This window comes from Rhinoraja longicauda, chromosome 12 (assembly GCF_053455715.1).
Source record: "Rhinoraja longicauda isolate Sanriku21f chromosome 12, sRhiLon1.1, whole genome shotgun sequence".
In the NCBI taxonomy this organism is placed as follows: domain Eukaryota; kingdom Metazoa; phylum Chordata; class Chondrichthyes; order Rajiformes; family Arhynchobatidae; genus Rhinoraja; species Rhinoraja longicauda.
In genome coordinates this window covers 14,579,260-14,602,435 of record NC_135964.1, presented here as the reverse complement: position 1 = coordinate 14,602,435, position 23,176 = coordinate 14,579,260, and the positions used below count along the sequence as shown (strand labels likewise).

At 46.2% G+C, this 23,176-nt stretch overlaps 1 protein-coding gene across 4 annotated transcripts in view; it reads left to right on the top strand.

Annotated features, from left to right (window-relative positions):
- Nucleotides 1-23,176, top strand: part of wdr3 (WD repeat domain 3) — a 66,777-nt gene that overhangs the window by 16,930 nt on the left and 26,671 nt on the right. For all 4 annotated transcript variants that reach the window (XM_078409100.1, XM_078409101.1, XM_078409099.1 and 1 more), the window contains 4 exons: nt 422-519; nt 12,735-12,845; nt 17,326-17,556; nt 18,755-18,848. In XM_078409100.1, the coding sequence (XP_078265226.1) occupies nt 422-519; nt 12,735-12,845; nt 17,326-17,556; nt 18,755-18,848 (534 nt within the window). The remainder of the gene's footprint in view (nt 1-421; nt 520-12,734; nt 12,846-17,325; nt 17,557-18,754; nt 18,849-23,176) is intronic.

Sequence of the window (23,176 nt, the reverse complement as noted above, 5' to 3'; positions counted from 1 at the left end):
GGACATAGGTTTAAGGTGAGCATGGGAAGATTTAATTGGAACCTGAGGGGTAACTTTTTCACACAGAGGGTGGTAGGTTTACGGAACTAACTGTCAGAGGAGGTAGTTGAGGCAGGTACTATTACAATGTTTAAGGAACATTTAGACAGGTATTTAGGGAAATGGGCCAAACGCTGGCAGGTGGGACTAGTGTAGATGGGATATGTTGGTTGCTGTGGGCATTGGGCCAAAGCACCTGCTTCCACACTCTATGGCTATGAGCAAGAGTTGTTTGTGTAGACTGGAATAAATTAAGATCGTTCAGCATATGGTTGTTGGGTTTTTGTAATGTACTGCCTTAAACGTAAATGAAGATAAATTGGCTAAGTAGGGTGAAGCAGTCTTGTGACCATCACTTTAATCATTGTGCAACTTCTTACAGGGCACCAATGATGTTCTCGAGGTTTTTAGGGTCTTAAGTGATGAGGAAGTGAAGAAAAAGATTGAAAAGAAACAAAGAAAAACCAAGAAAAAGGCAAAGTAAGTTGAAATATATAATAGTTGGCTCCAAGAATAAGATCACAGTTGCCATAGAAACATTGAAAATAGGTGCAGGAGGAGGCCTTTCGAGCCAGCACTGCCATTCATTGTGATCCTGGCTGATCATCCACGATCAGTAACCTATGCCCAACTTCTCCCCATATCCCTTGATTCCATTAGCCCTCAGAGCTCTATTTAATTCTATCTTAAATTCATCCAGTGATTTGGCCTCCACTGCCCTCTGTGGCAGAGAATTCCACAAATTCACAACTCTCTGGGTGAAAAAGATCCTTCTCAACTCAGTTAGAAATGGCCTCGTCTTTATTCTAAGACTGTGGCCCCTGGTTCTGGACTCCCCCAACATTGGGAACATTATTCCTGCATCTAGCTTGTCCAGTCCTTTTATAATTTTATATGTCTCTATAAGATCCCCTCTCATCCTTCTAAACTCCAGTGAATACAAGCCCAGTCTTTCCAATCTTTCCTCATATGACAGTCCCGCCATCTCAGGGATCAATCTCGTGAACATATGCTGCACTGCCTCAATTACAAGGATGTCCTTCCTCAAATTAGGAGACCAAAACTGTACACATTACTCCAGATGTGGTCTTACCAGGGCCCTGTACAATTGCAGAAGAACCTCTATACTGAAATCCTCTCGTTATGAAGGCCAACATGCCATTAGCTTTCTACACTGCCTGCTGTACCTGCACGCCAACTTTCAGTGACTGGTGTACTAGGACTCCCAGGTCTCGCTGCACCTCCCCCTCACCTAACCTGACACCATTGAGATAATAACCTGCCTCCTTGTTTTTGCCGCCAAAGTGGATAACCTCACATTTATCCACATTATACTGCATCTGCCCACTCACTGCATCTGTCCAGGTCACCCTGCAACCTCCTAACATCCTCTTCACAGTTCGCACTGCCGTGCATGAGAACATCTTTAGACTTTTGAAATACAGGCGGAAACAGGCTCTTCGGCCCGCTGAGCCCGTGCCGACCAGTCCTGGGAGTCCTAGTACACCAGTCACTGAAAGTTGGCGTGCAGGTACAGCAGGCAGTGTAGAAAGCTAATGGCATGTTGGCCTTCATAACGAGAGGATTTCAGTATAGAGGTTCTTCTGCAATTGTACAGGGCCCTGGTAAGACCACATCTGGAGTAATGTGTACAGTGTCACCCCGTACACTAACACTATGCTACACACTAGGGACAATTTACAATTTTACCTACAAACCTGTAGGTCTGTGGAGTGTGGGAGGAAACCGGAGCACCAGTGCAGACCGCACTAGTTGGGATCGAAGCCGGGTTTCTGTACAGTGTAGGGAATGGTCCTGAATCAATAGTTGTAGGTTTGAGTCCTGACATCATATTGCGTGTACCGCAGTGGGGTACCGCAAGGTTCGGTGCTGGGACCCCAGCTATTTACGATATACATTAATGACTTAGACGAAGGGATTAAAAGTACCACTAGCAAATTTGCAGATGATACTAAGTTGGGGGGTAGTGTGAATTGTGAGGAAGATGCAATAAGGCTGCAGGGTGACTTGGACAGGTTGTGTGAGTGGGCGGATACATGGCAGATGCAGTTTAATGTAGATAAGTGTGAGGTTATTCACTTTGGAAGTAAGAATAGAAAGGCAGATTATTATCTGAATGGTGTCAAGTTAGGAGGAGGGGGAGTTCAACGAGATCTGGGTGTCCTAGTGCATCAGTCAATGAAAGGAAGCATGCAGGTATAGCAGGCAGTGAAGAAAGCCAATGGAATGTTGGCCTTCATAACAAGAGGAGTTGAGTATAGGAGCAAAGAGGTCCTTCTACAGTCGTACCGGGCCCTGGTGAGACCGCACCTGGTGTACTGTGTGCAGTTTTGGTCTCCAAATTTGAGGAAGGATATTCTTGCTATGGAGGGCGTGCAGCGTAGGTTCACTAGGTTAATTCCCGGAATGGCGGGACTGTCGTATGTTGAAAGGCTGGAGCGATTGGGCTTGTATACACTGGAATTTAGAAGGATGAGGGGGGATCTTATTGAAACATATAAGATAATTAGGGGATTGGACACATTAGAGGCAGATAACATGTTCCCAATGTTGGGGGAGTCCAGAACAAGGGGCCACAGTTTGAGAATAAGGGGTAGGCCATTTAGAACGGAAGAACTTTTTCAGTCAGACGGTGGTGAAGGTGTGGAATTCTCTGCCTCAGAAGGCAGTGGAGGCCAGTTCGTTGGATGCTTTCAAGAGAGAGCTGGATAGAGCTCTTAAGGATAGCGGAGTGAGGGGGTATGGGGAGAAGGCAGGAACGGGGTACTGATTGAGATGATCAGCCATGATCGCATTGAATGGCGGTGCTGGCTCGAAGGGCTGAATGGCCTACTCCTGCACCTATTGTCTATTGTCTATTGTCTATGATATTCTGCACTGTCTTCTCTCTATCTTGTGCACATGTGTGGCCTGATTGTATTCAGGTACAGGCCCACCACCGACCTTCCCGCACCCTTGGTGCCAGAGCCTTTCTGGATTATCTTTTTTGTCGGACCATTGATGGTCACGGCCTTGGGGGGAGCCGAGAAACCGGCCCACAAAGCCAGCTGTGGATGTTGGCTATGGGAACGTATCTGGCTACTCTGGCCGGGCTGGGGTTCCCGAGGCCCAGCCTCAGGGGGCACATTCATCGGCGTGGAAGTCCTGATGAGGTTGAGATCGGCCACCTCACCCGGCCTCGGCGCCACATTTTCAGGGGGGCTCCCGAGGGGATTTTGCCTGGGTTACAGGGGGGTCAGATCACCAGATGCTAGAAATTCGGTGATGGCCCTGCATGATATTTCTGATTTGATTAAACAGCATAAAAGCTGTTCACTGTACCTCAGTACACGTGACAACAGTAAACATAAGCCTTGGTTAATTTCCAGCAGGTTGTTAGTAAAGTAACTGTTGGCAAGTTAGCTGTTGGCTTGGGAAAGGAAAGATTGGCCAGTTTACCGACTTTTGATGGCCAGCATATTGTAATGTAAAATAATGTAAAATCTGGCTTTACATCATGGTTCAAAAAACATTCACTTATGAGGCTCGCAGTTGCTTCTGTCCGTGGGCATATCCTTACTTTCAATTGGTGCTTTCACTACTGGCAAGTGAGAGTTGGAAAACAAAATAAGAAAACTAAAACTACTGTGAGAAATAGAGGAAATATAGTGAGAATATTAATGAGGCAGCAAGTGCTTATACCCTCATGCTCACACACTCGCACACACTCACACTTGCACACACACTCGCACACACTCACACTTGCACACACACACTCGCACACACTCACACTTGCACATACACACTCGCACACACTCACACTTGCACATACACACTCGCACACACTCACACTTGCACACACACTCGCACACACTCACACTTGCACATACACACTCTCACACATACTCACACATTCACACTCACACACACATTCTGACATTCTCTCTCTCACACTCACACACACACTTTTGCACACACTCTCACCTATGCACGTGCACGCACGCGCACACACACACACACTACCAGCATGTCTCTTGCCCCACCAGGGGTCAGAGCACCCTCGACCGCTGCTACACGTCAATAAACAATGCCGACCGCTCTGTCCCTCGGCCACATTGTGGGGAATCTGGTCACCTCGCTGTGCTTCTGCTCCCCGCCTACCAACAACGATTGAAGCAGGAGGATCTGGTACAGAGAGTTGTTACATGCTGGTCAACGGACACGGATGACTTCCTACGCGACTGCTTTGCGTCAGTGGACTGGTCCGTATTCAGGGATTCCGCAGCTAGCCTGAATGAGTGCGCCACTGCCGGGACTGACCACCAGCAAGTGCGTATTTAGTTCACAAAATGCTGGAGTAACTCAGCAGGTCAGGCAGCATCTCAGGAGAGAAGGAATGGGTGACGTTTCGGGTCGAGACCCTTCTTCAGTCTCGACCCGAAACGTCACCCATTCCTTCTCTCCTGAGATGCTGCCTGACCTGCTGGGTTACTCCAGCATTTTGTGAAATAAATACCTTCGATTTGTACCAGCATCTGCAGTTATTTTCTTACACCAGCAAGTGCGTGGAAGACTGTGCCGACGAAGACAATCCGGGTGTTCCCCAACCGAGAACCATGGATGAACTGTGAGGTACATTCACAGGGTAAGGCCAAGTCTGCTGCGTACAAGTCAAACGATCCCGAGCGGCACTAGAAGGCCCGCTATGATATATAAAGAGTAAGAAAGAGGCAAGAGTGGAAGTTGGACCGCTGGAGAATGATGCAGGAGTAGTGACAATGGGGAATAGTACCATTAGCAAATTTGCAGATGACACAAAGCTGGGTGGTAGTGTGAACTGTGAGGAAGATGCTATGAGGTTGCAGGGTGACTTGGACAGGTTGTGTGAGTGGGCGGATGCACGGCAGATGCAGTTTAATGTGGATAAGTGTGAGGTTATCCACTTTGGTGATAAGAATAGGAAGGCAGAGTATTATCTGAATGGTGTCAAGTTAGGAAAAGGGGACGTACAACGAGATCTGGGTGTCCTAGTGCATCAGTCACTGAAAGGAAGCATGCAGGTACAGCAGGCAGTGAAGAAAGCCAATGGAATGTTGGCCTTCATAACAAGAGGAGTTGAGTATAGGAGCAAAGAGGTCCTTCTGCAGTTGTACAGGGCCCTAGTGAGACCGCACCTGGAGTACTGTGTGCAGTTTTGGTCTCCAAATTTGAGGAAGGATATTCTTGCTATTGAGGGCGTGCAGCATAGGTTTACTAGGTTAATTCCCGGAATGGCGGGACTGTCATATGTTGAAAGACTGGAGCGACTAGGCTTGTATACACTGGAATTTAGAAGGATGAGAGGAGATCTTATCGAAACGTATAAGATTATTAAGGGGTTGGACACGTTAGAGGCAGGAAACATGTTCCCAATGTTGAGGGAGTCCAGAACAAGAGGCCACAGTTTAAGAATAAGGGGTAGGCCATTTAGAACTGAGATGAGGAAAAACTTTTTCAGTCAGAGAGTTGTGAATCTGTGGAATTCTCTGCCTTAGAAGGCAGTGGAGGCCAATTCTCTGAATGCATTCAAGAGAGAGCTGGATAAAGCTCTTAAGGATAGTGGAGTCAGGGGGTATGGGGAGAAGGCAGGAATGGGGTACTGATTGAGAATGATCAGCCATGATCACATTGAATGGCGGTGCTGGCTCGAAGGGCCGAATGGCCTCCTCCTGCACCTATTGTCTATTGTCTATTGAATGAAGAAATGGCAGAGGAGTTGAATAACTTTTTTGCATCAGTCTTCACAGTGGAAGACACCAGCAATGTGCCTGAAATTCAAGAGAGTCAGGAGGTGGAAGTTAGTGGAGTGGCTATTACTAGGGAGCAGGTGCTTGGGAAGCTGAAGGTGGACAAGTCACCTGGACCAGATGGACTGCACCCTAGGGTCCTGAATGGGGTGGCTTTAGAGATTGGGGAGGCATTGATAGTGATATTTCAAAACTCGCTAGAGTCAGGAGTGGTTCCAGATGATTGGAAAATTGCCCATATTACCCCGCTGCACAAGAAGGGAACAAAGCAGAATTGTGAGAACTATAGGTCAGTTAGCCTGACTTCGGTGGTTGGTAAGATTTTAGAGCCTTAGAGTGATAAAGGATGAGGATTATGGAGTATGATCATGATAAAATAGGCCAAAGTCAGCATGGCTTTGTGAAAGGAAGGTCTTGCCTGACAAATCTGCTGGAATTCTTTGAAGAAGTAAATAGGACAGACAAAGGAGAGTAAACAGATGTTGTTTACCTAGATTTTCAGAAAACCTTTGATAAGGTGCCACACGTGAGGCTGCTAAGGAAAATGAGAGCCCATGGTATCAAAGGGCAGATACTAGCATGGATAGCAGGTTGGCTGGATGGCAGAAGGCAAAGAGTGGCAACAAGTTTGTGGATGATACGAACATAGGTGAAAGGGCAGGTAGTGTAGAGAAAGCAGGGACTCTGCAGAAGGACTTGGACAGGTTGGGAGAGTGGACAGAGAAGTGGCAGATGGAATATAGTGTGGTAAAGTGTGGAGTCATGCATTTTGGTAGTAGGAATAAAGGTGCAGACTATTTTCTAAATGGGGAGAAAAAACAGAAATTGGAGTTGCAAAGGGACTTGGGAGTGCAGGTGCAGGATTCCCAAAAAGTTAATCTGCAAGTCGAATCGAAAGTAAAAAAGGCAAACTCAATGCTAGCATTTATTTCAAGAGGGCTTGTACACAAAAACGGGGATGTAATGCTGAAGTTCTACAAGACGATGGTAAGGCCGCATTTGGAATATTGTGAGCAATTTTGGGCACCATATCTGAGGAAGGATGTGCTGGCTCTGGAAACCAGAGGTTTACAAGAATGATCCCAGGAATAAGTGAGTTAACTTATGATGAGCATTTGTCGGCACTGGGCCTGTACTCGCTGGTGTTTAGAAGAATGAGGGGGGACTTCATTTGAAAGGTACCGAATAGTGAAAGGCTTAGACAGCGTGGATGTGGAGAGGATGTTTCCATTAGTGGGAGAGTCTAGGACCGAGGTCATAGCCTCAGAGTTATAGGATGTTCCTTCAGGAAGGAGATGAGGAGGAATTTCTTTTGTCAGATGGTGGTGAATCTGTGAAATTCATTGCTACAGAAGGCTGTGGAGGCCAAGTCAATGAATATTTGAAAGTCAGAGATAAATAGGTTCTTGATTAGTATGGGTGTCAGGGGTTATGGGGAGAAGGCAGGAGAATGGGGTTCGGGGTGAGAGATAGATCAGCCACGATTGAATGGCAGAGTAGACTTGATAGCTAATTCTGCTCCTACCACTTATGACCTTATGTCCCCCACAACCCTCACCACCTTCTACAGATGCACCACAGAAAACATTTTATCGGGATGCATCACAGCTTGGTTTGGGAACAGCTCTATCCAAGACCACAAGAAATTGCAGCGTATTGTGGACGCCACCCAGACCATCACACAAACCAACCTCCCTTCTATTGACTCCATTTAGACCTCGCGCTGCCTCGGCAAGGCCAGCAGCATAATCAAGAACGAGTCGCACCCTGGCCACTCCCTCTTCTCCCCACTCCCATCAGGCAAAAGGTAAAGAAGTGTCCTACCACAACCGGAGAGCAGTCCTGAACTACTATCTATCTCTTTGGTGACCCTTGGACTATCCTTGATCGGACTTTGCTGGCTTTACCTTGCACTAAACATTATTCCCTTATCATGTATCTACACTGTAAATGGCTCGATTGCAATCATGTATTTTCTTTCTGATTACTGGTTCGCCCGCAACAAAAGCTTTTCACTGTACCTCGGTACACGTGACAATAAACTAAACTAACTAACTCAGCCTTACTCATGCGCACACACGTACCAACGATGACAGGATCCACATTGAGTGACCTGTAGTGTTGTAAAGTGCAGCACTAGGGAACATTCTGTTCTTGGCTCGTGTTCCTGTGTAACACTGTGCTTGGCAGGCTTACAAATAACATTGTCAAGCTGTTCTATGTTTTCTCGTTCAACTTAAGTGATTATTCAAAAACATTTGATTCATTTTTCAAGCTTTTCTTTGTCAGAGCTCGGAAAATTATATTAACATCTAATAATACTTCGGGTCCTTTCTTGGGCATCCTGAAGCAAAATAAAGTTATTGTTTTGTGGTTTACTAAGTTGCCAGCAAATTAACAAACTGGTCGACAATTCAGGATGATTTATCCTGGGCTCAGACTTGACTGCTCACAGGTTGAAAGTGCTTTGTTTTCTTGTGTCCAGTGTGTGCATTAGCCTTGTTCTGTTTGCTTCCTGTTTATTTTCTGATTTAAGGAAAGAGCTTCCAGATTTAGGAGTTGAGCGCAGTAAATTGATAAGAGCTGTCTGTTCGCACTTTGTAAAGAACTGTGTCGGGGCGGCACAGTGGTGCAGCGGTAGAGCAGCTGCCTCACAGCACCAGAGACCCGGGTTCCATCCTGACCTCGGGTGCTGTCTGTACAGTGTTCGTACGTTCTCCCTGTAACCGTGTGGGTTTTCTCCGGGTGCTCAGGTCTCCAGCCACACTCCAAAGGTGTACATATTTGTAGGTTAATTGGCTTCGGTAAAGATTGTAAATATACCCTAGCGTGTAGGATAGTGCTAGCGTACGGGGTGATCACTGGTGTGCTGTTTCCATGCTGTATCTCCAAAACTAAAACTCCTGTTTCACTGAGCTCTTTGAAAGTCCATCCCGCTAAAAGTCCCTTTCAGCAGAAAGCAGAGGGCCAGGACGCAGTGCCAAATGGCAGCCGGCAGCTACAGTGTGGATCTACTGTTCTGCTGGCTGTATCTCTCGACCCAAACATGTGTACCAGGCAGTCACTGAAGAAGTGTGTCGGGAAAAAAACTGCAGATGCTGGTTTGAATCGAAGGCAGACACAAAATGCTGGAGTAACTCGGGTCCCGCCCCCTCCCCTGACATCAATCTGAAGAATGGTCTCGATCAGAAACGTCACCCATTCCTTCTCTCCCGAGATGCTGACTGACCCGCTGAGTTACTCCATCATTTTGTGTCAACAGTCACCGAAGAACACTGCCTTCCTGGGGGCTTCAGTGAGGGGCAGTTAGACAGTGGTGTTTCCTGCTCCACATATATCCACGGTCGTCATGGTGATTTCATTAGATCGTGGTCTGCTGATGCCAGCGAGTGCCAGCTACACTTTTAACTCTGCTTGGAACAGGAAGGCTGTTACTGCTCGTCTGCCAGAAGAGGTCACTTCACACAGGTTTTATATTACTTCACTTTCCTGGCACTCTCTCCTGCCCCGCAAGGAATGTCTACATCTCCCTAGCCTCGCGCTTCTCCACATTTCCCACATCATTCTTAATCGATCATGTTGGTGGCACAGCGGTAGAGTTTCTGCCTCACGGCGCCAGTGACCCGGGTTCCATCCTGACCTCGGGTGCTGTCCGTACAGAGTTTGTACGTTCTCCCCGTGACCTGCGTGGATTTTCTCCGGGTGCTCCAGTTTCCACCCACATCCCAAAGACGTACTTTGACAAGGTCCCACACAAGAGATTAGTGTGCAAAATTAAAGCACATGGTATTGGGGGTAAGGTAGGGACATGGATAGGGAACTAACTGGCTGGCAGACAGGAAGCAAAGAGTAGGGATTCTTTGGAATTCCTACTTAGGAATCTCTAAATCTAAATCTTGAAGAAAAAAAAAAATCTAAATTAACGGGCCCTTTACAGAATGTCAGGGAGTGACCATTCAGGGTACCGCATGGCTCAATGCTGGGATCCCAGTTATTTACAATATAAACGATTGAGACAAAGGAATTAAATGCAACATATGCAGGTTTGCGGATGACACAAAGCTGGGTGGCAGTGTGAGCTGCGAGGAGGATGCTATGAGGCTGCAGGGTGACTTGGATAGGTTGGGTGAGTGATCAGATGCATGGCAGGTGCAGTATAATGTGGATAAATATTATCTGAAAGGTGTCAGATTAGGTGAAGGGGAGGTGTGCTTGTCCACCAGTCATTGAAAGTAAGCATGCAGGTACAGCAGGCAGTGAAGAAAGCTAATGGCATTTCTCTTGCCTTCATAGCAAGAGGATTTGAAAATAGGAGCAAGGAAGTCCTACTGCAGTTGTACAGGGCCCTGGTGAGACCACACCTGGAGTATTGTGTGCAATTTGGTTCTCCTAATTTGAGGAAGGACATTCTTGCTATTGAGGGAATGCAGCGTAGGTTCACCAGGTTAATTCCCGGGATGGCGGGACTGACGTATGATGAAAGAATTGATTATATTCACTGAAATTTAGAAGGATGAGAGGGGATCTTATAGAAACATAGAATTCTTAAGCAATTGGACAGGCTAGATGCAGGAAACGTGTTCCCGATGTTGGGAGAGTCCAGAACCAGGGGTCACAGTTTAAGAATAAGGGGTAGGCTATTTAGGAATGAGATGAGGAACAACTTTTTCACCCAGAGAGTTGTGAATCTGTGGAATTCTCTGCCTCAGAAGGCAGTGGAGGCCGATTCTCTGGATGCTTTAAAGAGAGAGTTAGATAGAGCTCTTAAAGATAGCGGAATCAAGGGATATGGGCAGAAGGCAGGAACGGGGTACTGATTGTGAATGATCAGCCATGATCACAGTGAATGGTGGTGCTGGCTCGAAGGGCCGAATGGCCTACTCCCGCACCTATTTTCTATGTTTCTTTGTACAGGTTTATCGGTCAATTGGCTTCGGTAAACATTGTAAATTACCACTCGTGTGTAGGATAACATTAGTGTACGGGGATCGCTGGTCGGCGGGGACTCAGTGGGCCAAAGGGCCTGTTACAGCGCTGTAACAAAAAAAAAAATCCTTTGAAGCCACACAAATAACCTATTTATCTGTCGATGGATATTTAGTGCCCCTCAGTTTTCTATCCATTTCTTTCTTTAAATTGTACACACCATTGAAATTATACAGCTCAACCACCGATAATCCAGAAACTGGTGGTCCAGGCTCCCCTGTGATCCGGAAAAATTCTCCATCCCCCACCGGAAGTCACCCCGAAAATGTGGTGCTAGCCCTTGTGAGGCGGCCGATCTCGACCTCATCGAGACTTCCGCGGCCCATCGGCGGGGCTAATTTGCTAGAGCTGGCAGATCCATTCCCATAGCCGACTTCCGCAGCCGACTTTGCGGTCTTCCCGAGGCCGGTATCTCTGTCTTCCCGAGACCGTGACCTCTGTTGAGCCAGCAAAATCGATAATACGTCAAGGCTCTGGAACCAAGAGTGCTGGAAAATAGGTGGTGGACCTATACCACGAAAATGTTACCATGACTCCAATCTCACTGAGGTACATTTTATCGTTTTCCAAGACAAGAAGGCATAGCTTTAAGGTGAGCGGGGCAGTCTAAAGGAGTAAAAACAAATAACTGCAGATGCTGGTTAATACACAAAAGGATACACAGTGCATTAGTAACTCAGTGGGTCAGGCAACATCTCTGGAGAACATGGACAGGTGACATTTTGGGTTGGGACCCTTTAGTCTGACCCATCGAGTTCCTCCGGCACTTGGTTGTTGTAGATCTAAAGCCAAGTGGTATTAGTTACTACCACTTACATCAGTTAACGTCTTAACATATTCGTAATCAATATGGAAACACAAGGAACTGCAGATGCTGGAATCTTGCATGGAACACAAACTGCAGGAGTATCTCAGTGAGTCAGGCAGCATGTGTGGGGAGAATGGACTGGCAAATTACCGAAAAGTGAAAGGCCTGAATAGAGTGGGTGTGGAGAGGATGTTTCCACTAGTGGGAGAGTCCAGGACCAGAGGACATAGCCTCAGAATTAAAGGATGTTCCTTTAGGAAGGAGATGAGGAGGAATTTCTTTAGTCAGAGGGTGGTGAATCTGTGGAAATTTCTGCCACGAAGGCTGTGGAGGCCGTCAATGGATATCTTTAAGGCAGAGATCGATAGATTCTTGATTAGTACGGGTGTCAGGGGTTATGGGAAGGCAGGTGAATGGAGTTAAGAGGGAATGATAGATCAGCCATGATTGAATGGAGGAATAGGACTTGATGGGCCGAGTGGCCTAATTCTGCTCCTTCTGAACATAAAATTCCAAGGATTGATTTGAAATCTTGTAAAAAAAGAATAAAGCATTGTTATCCACATTAAACCTCTCAATATCAATGGATCAATGGCGCTTTTATTGTCACGTGTGAGGTGCTAACACAGTGGAATACATTTTTTTACAAACAGCCCAGTTGAGTATTGCCATACCCCTGATCGCTGATCAGCAAGGTGCATAGAAGTCATTTACTGAGCCCGCATGCAAGAGGCACCATGTTTTGGCGCCATTTTCAAAATCCACGCTCCAGTTCTTATGACTGCAATAATGACTAGGGTAAATAAGAAAACTTTGTACGTGTAATTAACTTATTTTTCTGCATAGGAAGGAACTGCAGGTGCTGGTTTAAATTGAAGGTAGACACAAAATGCTGGAGTAACTCAGCGGGACAGGCAGCATTTCTGGAGAGAAGGAATGGGTGACATTTTGGGTTGAGACCCTTCTTCAGACTGAGGAAGGGTCTCGACCCGAAGCGTCACCCATTCCTTCTCTCCAGAGATGCTGCTTGTCCCGCTGAGTTACTCCAGCATTTTGTGTCCACCCTTATTTTACGGCATATATTTAAACAAACTCTTTTGTCGGTTTTTCCAAAGGAAAAGAGCAGAATCTGGTGAAGATGCCACTGACTTGGAGTCGACTGTAGAACAAACCCTCAAAGATGAGATTGTGGTGGTAACGAAAATTAAAGCCTCAGCAAAAATCAGGTACGGTTGAGCTAGATAACTGGCCAAAAAGAAAGAACAAATTGTAATGTAATTTTGGGTGGTGCAGCTGGTGTGTGTGGGGTTTTCACGTACCCCCAGTGACTGTGTTAAGTTTCCTCCGGGTGCTCCAATTTTCTCCCACCTCCCAAAAATAGTATGGGGTTAATAGGTTGATAAGCAACTGTAAATTATACACCCTCAGTATACAGGTGAGTGGTGGGATCTTCAGAAGGGATAGGAGCAGAATTAGACCATTCGGCCCATCAAGTCTGCTCCACCATTCAATCGTGGCTGATCGATCTTTCCCTCTCAACCCCATTCTCCTGCCTTCTCCCCATAACCCCTGCCCCCCGCAATAATCAGAATGGTTTGATGCGAATGTGGGGAGAATGAACAACGGCATGAGTGGATAGTTGATGGTCAGCATGGACTCGGTGGGCTGAAGGGCCTGCTTCCTTGCTCTAGTACTCGACCGCTTCTGTGAATAATGTTTTAGAGTCATGGAGGTATTTGAGCATTGATTAAAATATTAATCATGGGTCTCTCGTCAGTAATAAAAAATAATCAAATCTCAGAAATTGACCTTTTTTAACCCAAAGTTTGAGTTATAGATCATTGTATCATTGCTTTAACGTTTAGAAAGAATTATAGTGCTCTGTGGATGAATTAAAATGACCATGTGTTTTTCCTCTGAATGGAAGCTTTGAAGCCTGAAACATAACTATGCAGGGATACAATGCACAGATTTATACTGAAGAAGGGTCCCGACCTGAAACGTCACCTATCCTTGTTCTCCAGTTCACATCGAGTTCACAGAGTAAACAGTGTACATACAGTAATGGTAAATACAATGATCAGTACAAGACCTATCTATGTTCCCCACAGATGCTGCCTGACCCGCTGAGTTACTCCAGCACTCTGTCATATGGATTGCACTTTTCAGCAGTACAATATAGCTAAGGGTTTATGCTGCTAAAAGGTTCTGACTTTATAGAAAACTGGCAAAGAAGGCATATGGTATGCTTGCGTTCATAGGTCAAGGCATTGAGTACGAGAGTCAGGGAGTCGTGATGCAGCTTCATTGGACTTTGTTAGGCCGCATGTGGAGCCTTACCAGAATGCTGCCTTGGATTCGGGGGTATTAGCTATGGGGAGAGGTTGGACTGGCTTGGATTGTTTTCTCTGGAGAGTTCGAGGTTGCGGGGAGACCTGATAGAGGTATATAAAATGACAAGAGGCATAGATAGGGTAGACGGTCAGGATCATTTTTCCAGGATGAGAAAATCAAAGACTAGGGAGTATAGCTTTAAGGTGAGAGGGGAAACAAAAAGAAATGTGTTGGGCAGGTTTTTTTACACAGAGGGTGGTGGGTGCCTGGTTTGAGCAGCCGGGTGTGGTGGTGGAGGCAGATGCCATAGTGGTGTTTTAAGAGATTTTGGGATAAGCACATGGAGAGGAATGAAATAAAAGGATATGAATTATGTGCAGACAGATGAGAGTTGATCTTGAGACCATAAAATATAGGAACAGAATTAGGCCACTCGGCCCATCAAGTCTGGGTCTGCCATTCGATCATGGCTAATCGACTTTTCCCTCGCAACCCCATTCTCCTGCCTTCTCCCCATAACCTTTGACACACTTACTAATCGAGAACCAATCAATCGCTGCTTTAAAAATGCCCAATGACTTGGCCAGATTCACTTCCCTCTGGCCAAATAAATTCCTCCTCATCTCCAATCTAAAGGCATGTCCTGTACAGGGCGGCACAGTGGTGCAGCGGCAGAGTTGCTTCCTTACAGTGTCAGAGATTCGGGTTTGATCCTTACTACGGGTGTTGTCTGTGTGGAGTTTGTACGTTCTCCCTGTGACTGCGTGGGTTTTCTCCGGTTTCCTCCCACAAGTTTGTAGGTTATTTGACTTCTGTAAATTGTAAATTGTCCCTAGTGTGCAGGATAGTGCCAGTGTATGGGGTGATTGCTGGTCTGTGAGGACTCTAAGCCAAATAGCCTGTTTCCACACTGTATCACGAAAGTCTACATTTTTATTCTGAGGCTGTGCCCTCTGGTCCTAGACTCTCCCACTACTGGAAACATCTTCTCCACATCCACTCTATCTTGGTATCATGTTCAGCACAGACATTGTGGGCCGAAGGGCCTGTTCTAGTGCTGTACTGTATGTTCTATATGCATTGGAGATGATAAGGAGCTGTATCTTCCCTAGTCTGTAAGCTGCACAGGCAGGAACGGCACATGCTGGTTTATACCGAAGATAGACACAAATAGCTGGAGTAACTCAACGGGTCAGGCAGCATCTCTGGAGTAAAGGAATAGGTGACATTTCAGTACAGAACCCTTCTTCGGATAACAGGCTTACTAATTGCCTGCACTAGGACCACACTATTTGTCCTGTTGTGGTTTCTGAAGCAGTCTTTCATTGAGACGCTGGCTTCCAGCCAGTCAGCAAGGCTGAGTGATGCAGCAGCTCGAGAAGTAAGGCCCTTCCCCCAGACTGACTGACCGACTGTCAGAGCCATCACCCAGCCAGCGTGCGAAGGTTTCTGACATCCACAAACATTCCAAAACACAAAAGCAACACTAAAAATAAATTGGCCCTGATTTCCCGCATCTGACAGGAGGTGCATATCTCTCGGTTGACTGAAATCACTGACCTTAAACAAACAAACTCGCATGAATGGAAAAGACCTTTCGTGCAGCTGACTCTCCACACTGAAGCCCAACTTCATTGGACTAGGCTGGATGAGAGGGCATTCGCTATAAGGAGAGGTTGGAAAAACATGCATTGGTTCTCTGGAGCATCAGAGGTAGAACGGCCACCTGATAGAAGTATGTAAAATTACAAGAGGCATAGATACGGTAGATAGTCAGAGCATTTCCCCAGGGTGCAAGTATCAAAGACCGGAGGGCATGGCCTTAAGCTGAGAGGGGCAAAGTTGAAAGGAGATGTTTAGTTTCGAGATACAGCGTGGAAACAGCCCCTTTGGCCCACCAAGTCCGTGCCGATCGATGATCACTCTCGTATGCAAGCACTATCCTACACAGGACGGACAATTTACAGAAGCCAATTAACCCACAAACTAGCACCTCTGCAGGGATGTGGATCACTTGTAGGCAGATGAGATTAGTGTAACTTGGCATCATGTAAACATAAGGAACTGCAGACGCTGGTATACAAGAAAAGACACAGTGCTGGAGGAACTGATCAGGTCAGGCAGCATCTCTGGACAACATGAATTGGTGACGTTTCGGATTGGTATCTGGAGAAGGTTCTCGACCCTGACTGTCACCTATTCATGTTCTCCAGAGATGCTGCCTGACCCAATGAGTTACTCCAGCACATTGTGCCTTTAACTGGGCATTGTGATCAGCATCGACATTGTGGGTCAAAGGGCTGTTCCTGTGCTGCACTGTTCTACATTTTGAAATCTATTGTAATATATCTCATTCTGAAAAAGGTTAATAGCTCAAATAAGCATTTGCAGAAATTTAATATCAATGTGGAGAGGCTGTTTCCACCAGTGGGAGAATCTAGGACCAGAGGGCACAGTCTCAGAATAAAAGGATGTTTCTTTAGAAAGGAGACGAGGAGGAATTTCTTTAGCCAGAGGGTGGTGAATCTGTGGAATTCATTGCCACGGACGACTGTGATATTTTTACGACGGAGATAGATTCTTGATCAGAACGATGTCAAAGGTTACGGGGAGAAGGCAGGAGAATGGGGTTGAGAGGGGAAGATAGATCAGCCATGATTGAATGGTGCAGTAGCCTGGATGGCCAATTGGCCTATTCCTGCTCCTATATTGGTCTTATGGTTTAGAAAAGAGGTGGAGGCGGGGCACGGCTTAGCAAGTGACAGGTGGATACAGGCGAGGGGAGTTGATTGGCAGACGTGTGGAGTGAGTGTCAAAGGGTGTCAGATACGGAGAGAAGAGGAGGAGTGAAATGCAAAGATAGAGAGAGAGATATGAATGTGGGGGGGAGAGGGAGCATATATTGTGTTGTTGGACAATGCATTGATCCATTGTTACCTAAACACAAAGTGCTGGAGGAACTCATTTGGAGTAGGTGACGAGGGAATGGACAGACAACGTTTCAGATTGGCTTCTTCCTTTGTTGCCAACTGTTTCAGAGAATACCCTTAAATCAATAGTTTTAGTTTTAGAGATACAGTGCGGAAACAAGCCTTACGGCCCACCGGGTCCACGCCGACCAGCGATCACGCATAAACTTGTTCTATCCTACACATTAGGGGCAATTTACAGTCGTCAATTAGACCTACAAACCCGCAATGTGGGAGGAAACCGGAGCACCCGGAAGAAACCCATGCGGCCACAGGGAAAATGTACAGACAGCGCCTGTAGTCAGGATGGAACCCGGGTCTTTGGCGCTGCAAGGCAGCAGCCACCGCTGGGCCGGCCGCCCTATGATATTTACTTTGATCCTGACTTGTTTTTTTCTTGTAGATCCGTTAGTTTTCTTCCAATGCCAAATGAGGAGGTCAAGATTGTGGTGCTGTTGCAGAACAACACAGTTGAAGCGTTCAACCTGAACTTGACTGGGATTATACCAGAGTACACAAACTGTGCGAGAATAACCATTGCAGGCCACCGGACCGATACAAGAACCCTGGCCTTCAGCTCTGACAACATCGCAGTACTTTCTGCCTCGGCTGAGATGGTCAAAATATGGAACAGGTCTGTACATTTATTTTCTGTCGACATACTTGTTCCCGGCTTCTGTGCCAAAGCTTGTCCATCTGGAATTGACATAATCAGAGAAAATTGAAAAATCTTGAAAAAAGCTACCAGCTACAGTTCAAGAGGAAAGCTTTGCGATCCTTTACTCATTCGTCTCTGGTACTTGGCTTTAAATGGAGCTAGGCTGGTATAATTCACAAAGTGCTGGAGGAACTCAGCGGGTCAGGCAGCATCTGTGGAGAGAATGGACAGGCTTGGTCCGACCTGAAACGTCACCTGTCCTTCCCCACAACAGATGCTGGCTGACTCGCTGAGTTCCTCCAACACTTTGCCTTTTCCTCAGCATTCCAGCGTCTGCAGTTCCTTGTGTCACCATGTGCTTCTGGGTGCAGTTGAGTCACAAGTTGGGTTGGTGGATGGTTTGTGTCCAAACAAAAATGCTATTATGTTTAACCGAATCCACATTTTTTATTTTAAAATATTCCAGTTTATTGTACTTGGATCATGCATGCGTAGATATACCGGCATGATACGCACACATATTAATTAAATTCACGATTAAACTACTGCATACAACCACTATCTCCCAACACCCAAGCCACCCTGCTTTATTTCCTCTCTGCACACTCATCTCCCATCCCAGTCTTATTTTGCCCTTTTATCGTCCTCATTTACCCCATCCCTTCCACCTGTATCCCTCTCTCCAGCTTTACATTTCACTCCTCCTCTTCCCTCCTTATCCAACACCCTTTGGTCCTCTTTTCATCTCCAGCCTTTGTCACTTACTCCACCCATCTGCCAATCACCCCCCTCCCCTCACCTGTATCCACCTCTCACTTGCCAGGCTTTGCCCTGCCCCCACCTCTCTTTTCCATCTTTCTCCTCCATATTCCATTCTGTCTGAAGAAGGGTCCCGACCCGAAACGTCACTTGTCCATCCCCTCCACAGATGTTGCCTCGCTGAATGCCTCCAGTACTTTGGCTTTTCCTCAAGATTCCAGCATCTGCAGTTCCTTGTGTCTCCATTCTCCGTACAACTCCTAGTTGGTCGATGTTGGTAAACTAATGATGTATACATGACAACACCTTCTCCAAGTGCATGCTTGAAGTCGTAGACATTTTCATTCGACGGAGAACACGTGTCCTGCTTCTGAAGCGGCCCTTGATAGTCAAGTCATGCTTTCCTTATCCTCAGGTCCAGCCTGCAGTGTATCAGGACCATGGCTTGTCAGTACTCACTCTGCTCTCTATTTGTTCCTGGAGATAGACAGATTATTGTGGGGACCAAGGTAAGGCACAGATTTATTACAATTCAATGTTTGTTCATTTCAATAAAGTAGTGCTGACAGAGACCCTGGATGGATCCGGACAGGTGCTACGGGTGCTGTCTCTGCCGAGTTTGTACCTTCTCCCCGTGACCTGCCTGGGTTTTCTCCGAGAACTCCAATTTCCTCCCACACTCCAAAGACGTGCAGCTTTTTGGTTAATTAGCTTGGTGTAAATGTAAACATTGTCCCTAGTGTGTAGGGTAGTGTTAATGTGTAGGGATCGCTGGTCGGTGCGGACTCAGTGGACCGAAGGGCCTGTTTCCGTGCTGTATTTCTAAATGAAACTATTATAGGATATTATATATTTTTCATATCTAGTTTCATTTGAAATCCAAATAAATCCTGTGGTATTGCGATTCCTCTTGTGGTGCAGCGGAGTAAATTGAAAACAAACTTTCTTGGCTATTTGGAAGGTTTTTTATATAAATGTACTCAGCAGCATAATCTCTCTACACGCATGGTGAAGAAGTCCCAAAAGCATCTTGACCTGGCTATCTGAGTCATTGGGCAGTGCACTCACCAAGGGGGTTGGTAGTTTAGTTTTATTGTAGTTTTGGTTTGGTTTTGGATTAGTTTAATTTAGTTTAGTGATAGAGCAGGACCTTAAACTGAAACCAGGGGAGCATCAGCAAAGGACTAGCTCAGGTGGGCAAGGACAAGATGGGCCGAAGGGCTTGTTACTGCGCTGCATACCTCTATGAATCTAGGGTATTTAGTCACAAAATGCTGGAGTAACTCAGCAGGTCAGGCAGCATCTCGGGAGAGAAGGAATGGGTGACATTTCGGGTCGAGACCCTTCTTCAGACAAGGGTCTTCTGAAGAAGGGTCTTCTGAAGAAGGGTCTTGACCCGAAACGTCACCCATTCCTTCTCTCCCGAGATGCTGCCTGACCTGCTGAGTTACTCCAGCATTTTGTGAATAAATACCTTCGATTTGTACCAGCATCTGCAGTTATTTTCTTATACTCTATGAATCTAGGTGTACGCTCAACTTTGAAAGAGCAACACCAGCAGAATTCTTGCGTTCTCTTATTGCAAATAAGCTACACAGCAACATTCATAATGTCCCAACAACGTCCATTCATGTGACCAGTGTGGATACGGGGCCTATTGATTGATTGAAAGATGCATCATGGAAATGCGGCTCTTCAGCCCACTGAGTCCGCGCGACCATCGATCACACTAGTTCACACTAGTTCTATGGTATCCCACTTTCATATCCATCCCCTACAAAGTAGGGGCAATTTTACAGAGGCCAATTAACCTTCAAACCCACACGTCTTTGGAATGTGGGAGGAAACCGTAGCACCTGGAAGAAACCCACGCAATCACAGGGAGCACAACTCAAATGACAATGACGTGGACATTTGTTACTGAAAGCAAACTTTTCTCTCTGCATTACCAACTTTTAGTTGATAGCTTTGACATTTCCAACACCTGATCTTTGGCACACATCATCTTTTGTTCATGTTCATAAGTTCTAGGAACAGAATAAGGCCATTTGGCCCATCGTCTACTCCGCCATCCAATCATGGCTGATTTATCTTTCCCTCTCAGCCCCATTCTTCTCCCTTCTCCCCACAACCCCTGACACCTGTACTAATCAAAAATCTGTCAATCTCTGCCTTAAAAATATCCATTGACTTGGCCTGCGCGGCCTGTCATAATGAATTTCACATATTCACCACCCTCTGACTAAAGAAATTCCTTCCCATCACTTTTCTAAAGGTACATCCTTTTATTCTGAGGCTATGACCTCTGGTCTTAGACTCTCCCACGAGTGGAAACATCCTTTCCACATCCACTCTATCCAGGTTTGTTTTGGAAAGGAATCTGGCCTTTTCTGGTAGTCAGAGTCATAGAGTCATACAGCGTGGAAACGGGCCCTTCGGCCCAACTTGCTCACAGCGACCTCACTAGTCCCACCTGCCTGTGTTAGGCCCATATTCCCTCTAAACCTTTCTTATCCATGTACCTATGTAAACGTCTTTTAAATGCTGTTATAGTACCTGCCTCAACTACCTCCTCTGGCAGCTCGTTCCATGTACCCACCACCCTCAATGTGAAAAGGTTGCCCCTCAGGTTCCTATTAAATCTTAATATTGGTTAAGGTTCTTAACATTGAATACAATTGATCATTGGCGATCACTCAGTCGAGTATTTATTCACAAAATGCTGGAGTAACTCAGCAGGTCAGGCAGCATCTCAGGAGAGAAGGAATGGGTGACGTTTTGGGTCGAGACCCTTCTTCAGACTGAACGTCTCGACCCGAAAAGTCACCCATTCCTTCTCTCCTGAGATGCTGCCTGACCCGCTGAGTTACTCCAGCATTTTGTGAATAAATACCTTTGATTTGTACCAGCATCTGCAGTTATTTTCTTACACTCAGTCGAGTATGATTGTCCTCCTGGTGTGTCCTTTCTGTGGGTTCCTCCAGATGGGCGTGATATCCTCTAACGTGGGGAGACTGGTGCACGGACCTTGACAGATACAGACCCGGGTCCAACGGCATGGACTCCAGTACGGTCGGGGGTCTCTCCCTGCTGTGCCAGGGAGAGACCCCCTTCTCCACCATCCTCTGCCTGATCCACCATGGAGGTCGTCTCGGGCTGTGCTTTGTCAGGGACCTCGACCCGAATATGAAATTATAAAAGGACTGGACAGGCTAGGTGCAGGAAAAATGTCCCTAATGTTGGGGGAGTCCAGAACCAGGGGCCACAGTCTAAGAATAAAGGGGAGGCCATTTAAAACTGAAATGAGAAAAAACGTTTTCACCCAGAGAGTTGTGAATTTGTGGAATTCCCTGCCACAGAAGGCATTGGAGGCCGATTCACTGGATGAATTTAAAAGACAGTTAGATAGAGCTGCAGAGGCTACTGATTGTGGATGATCAGCCATGATCACGATGAATGGCGGTGCTGGCTCGAAGGCCTCCTCCTGCACCTATTTTCTATGTTTCTATGACCTGCCCGCCAGGGGTGACATGGCCAGGAGCACAGGTCCAGACGGTTTAGCCCTCAGGATCTGTGGCAAACACAAGCGTCTCCACCGCAACAAGTTGGCGACCCTCGGAGAAGAATTAAGACTATGGCTACCCTTGCCATGCCATTTTCTGGGTGATTTGGAAGCAAGCAAATACTAATGTATTGAAAATCATCACTAAATCTAGAGGATCTAGAGAGGGTTGTGAGCAGAAATATTGCCATTCACCCCTCGTTTCATCCAAGTTGAAAAAACAATTAAAACAATTCTCATAAACGTAGGCGTTTTTGTTTGTGAGAGGAGTTTTACATCGTTTGATTCCAAACTGACCTTAAACGATTCTTCTAAATTCTTTAGGAACTCGACATTCCAAAGCAATTCGTAACTGTTCTAAATGAGAAAAATTCACATGTCTGCATGAGTGAAGACTTGATCAACTGATTGCTCATTTGAGAAGTAAATAATTTGGCCATTCAATGTAAAATAAAAGCTTGCTGCTCTGAAAACAAACACTGTTCTATCATCAGACAGACACAAGGTGCTGGAGTGACTCAGTGGGTCAGGCAGCATCTCTGGAGAAGATGTATAAGTGACATTTCAGTTTGGGACCCTTCTTCAGACCCGAAACGTCACCTATTCCTTTTCTCCAGAGATGCTGCCTGACCCAGTATTTTGTGTCTTATCTTTGATATAAAACCACCATCTGCAGTTCCTTCCTACACATTTTGGCTGCTCAGGACCCGAAGTTCTGAGCTATAGGGAAATGTTGAGCAGGCTAGGACTCTATTCCTTGGAGCGCAGGTGGATGAGGGGTGATCTTATAAAGGTGTCGAAAATCATGAGAGGAAAGATCGGGTACAGAGTTTCTTGCCCAAGGTAGGGGAAACAAGAACCAGAGGACATAAGTTTAAGGTGGTGGGGGGGAGTGGTTTAATAGGAACCAGAGGGGTAACTTTTTCACACAAAGTGTGGTGAGTGTATGGAACGAGCTGCTGGAGGAGGTGGTTGAAACAGGTACTATCGTAAGTTTGAGAAATATTTACACAGGTACATGTATAGGACAGGTTTAGAGGGATCATAATCGTAATTTATTAGCCAAATATGTTATTAACATATGCGGAATTTGGTTTGCCATACAGTCGTAACAAAAAAGACACACAACTACATATAAATTGCCATAAACATCCATCACAGCGGCCCTCCATATTCCCCACTGTGATGGAAGGCAATAAAGTCTTATCTTCTTTCCTCCCGCGGTCGGGGGAGTTGAACCATCCACAGCTGGCGATCGAGCTCTCTCGTTGAGGC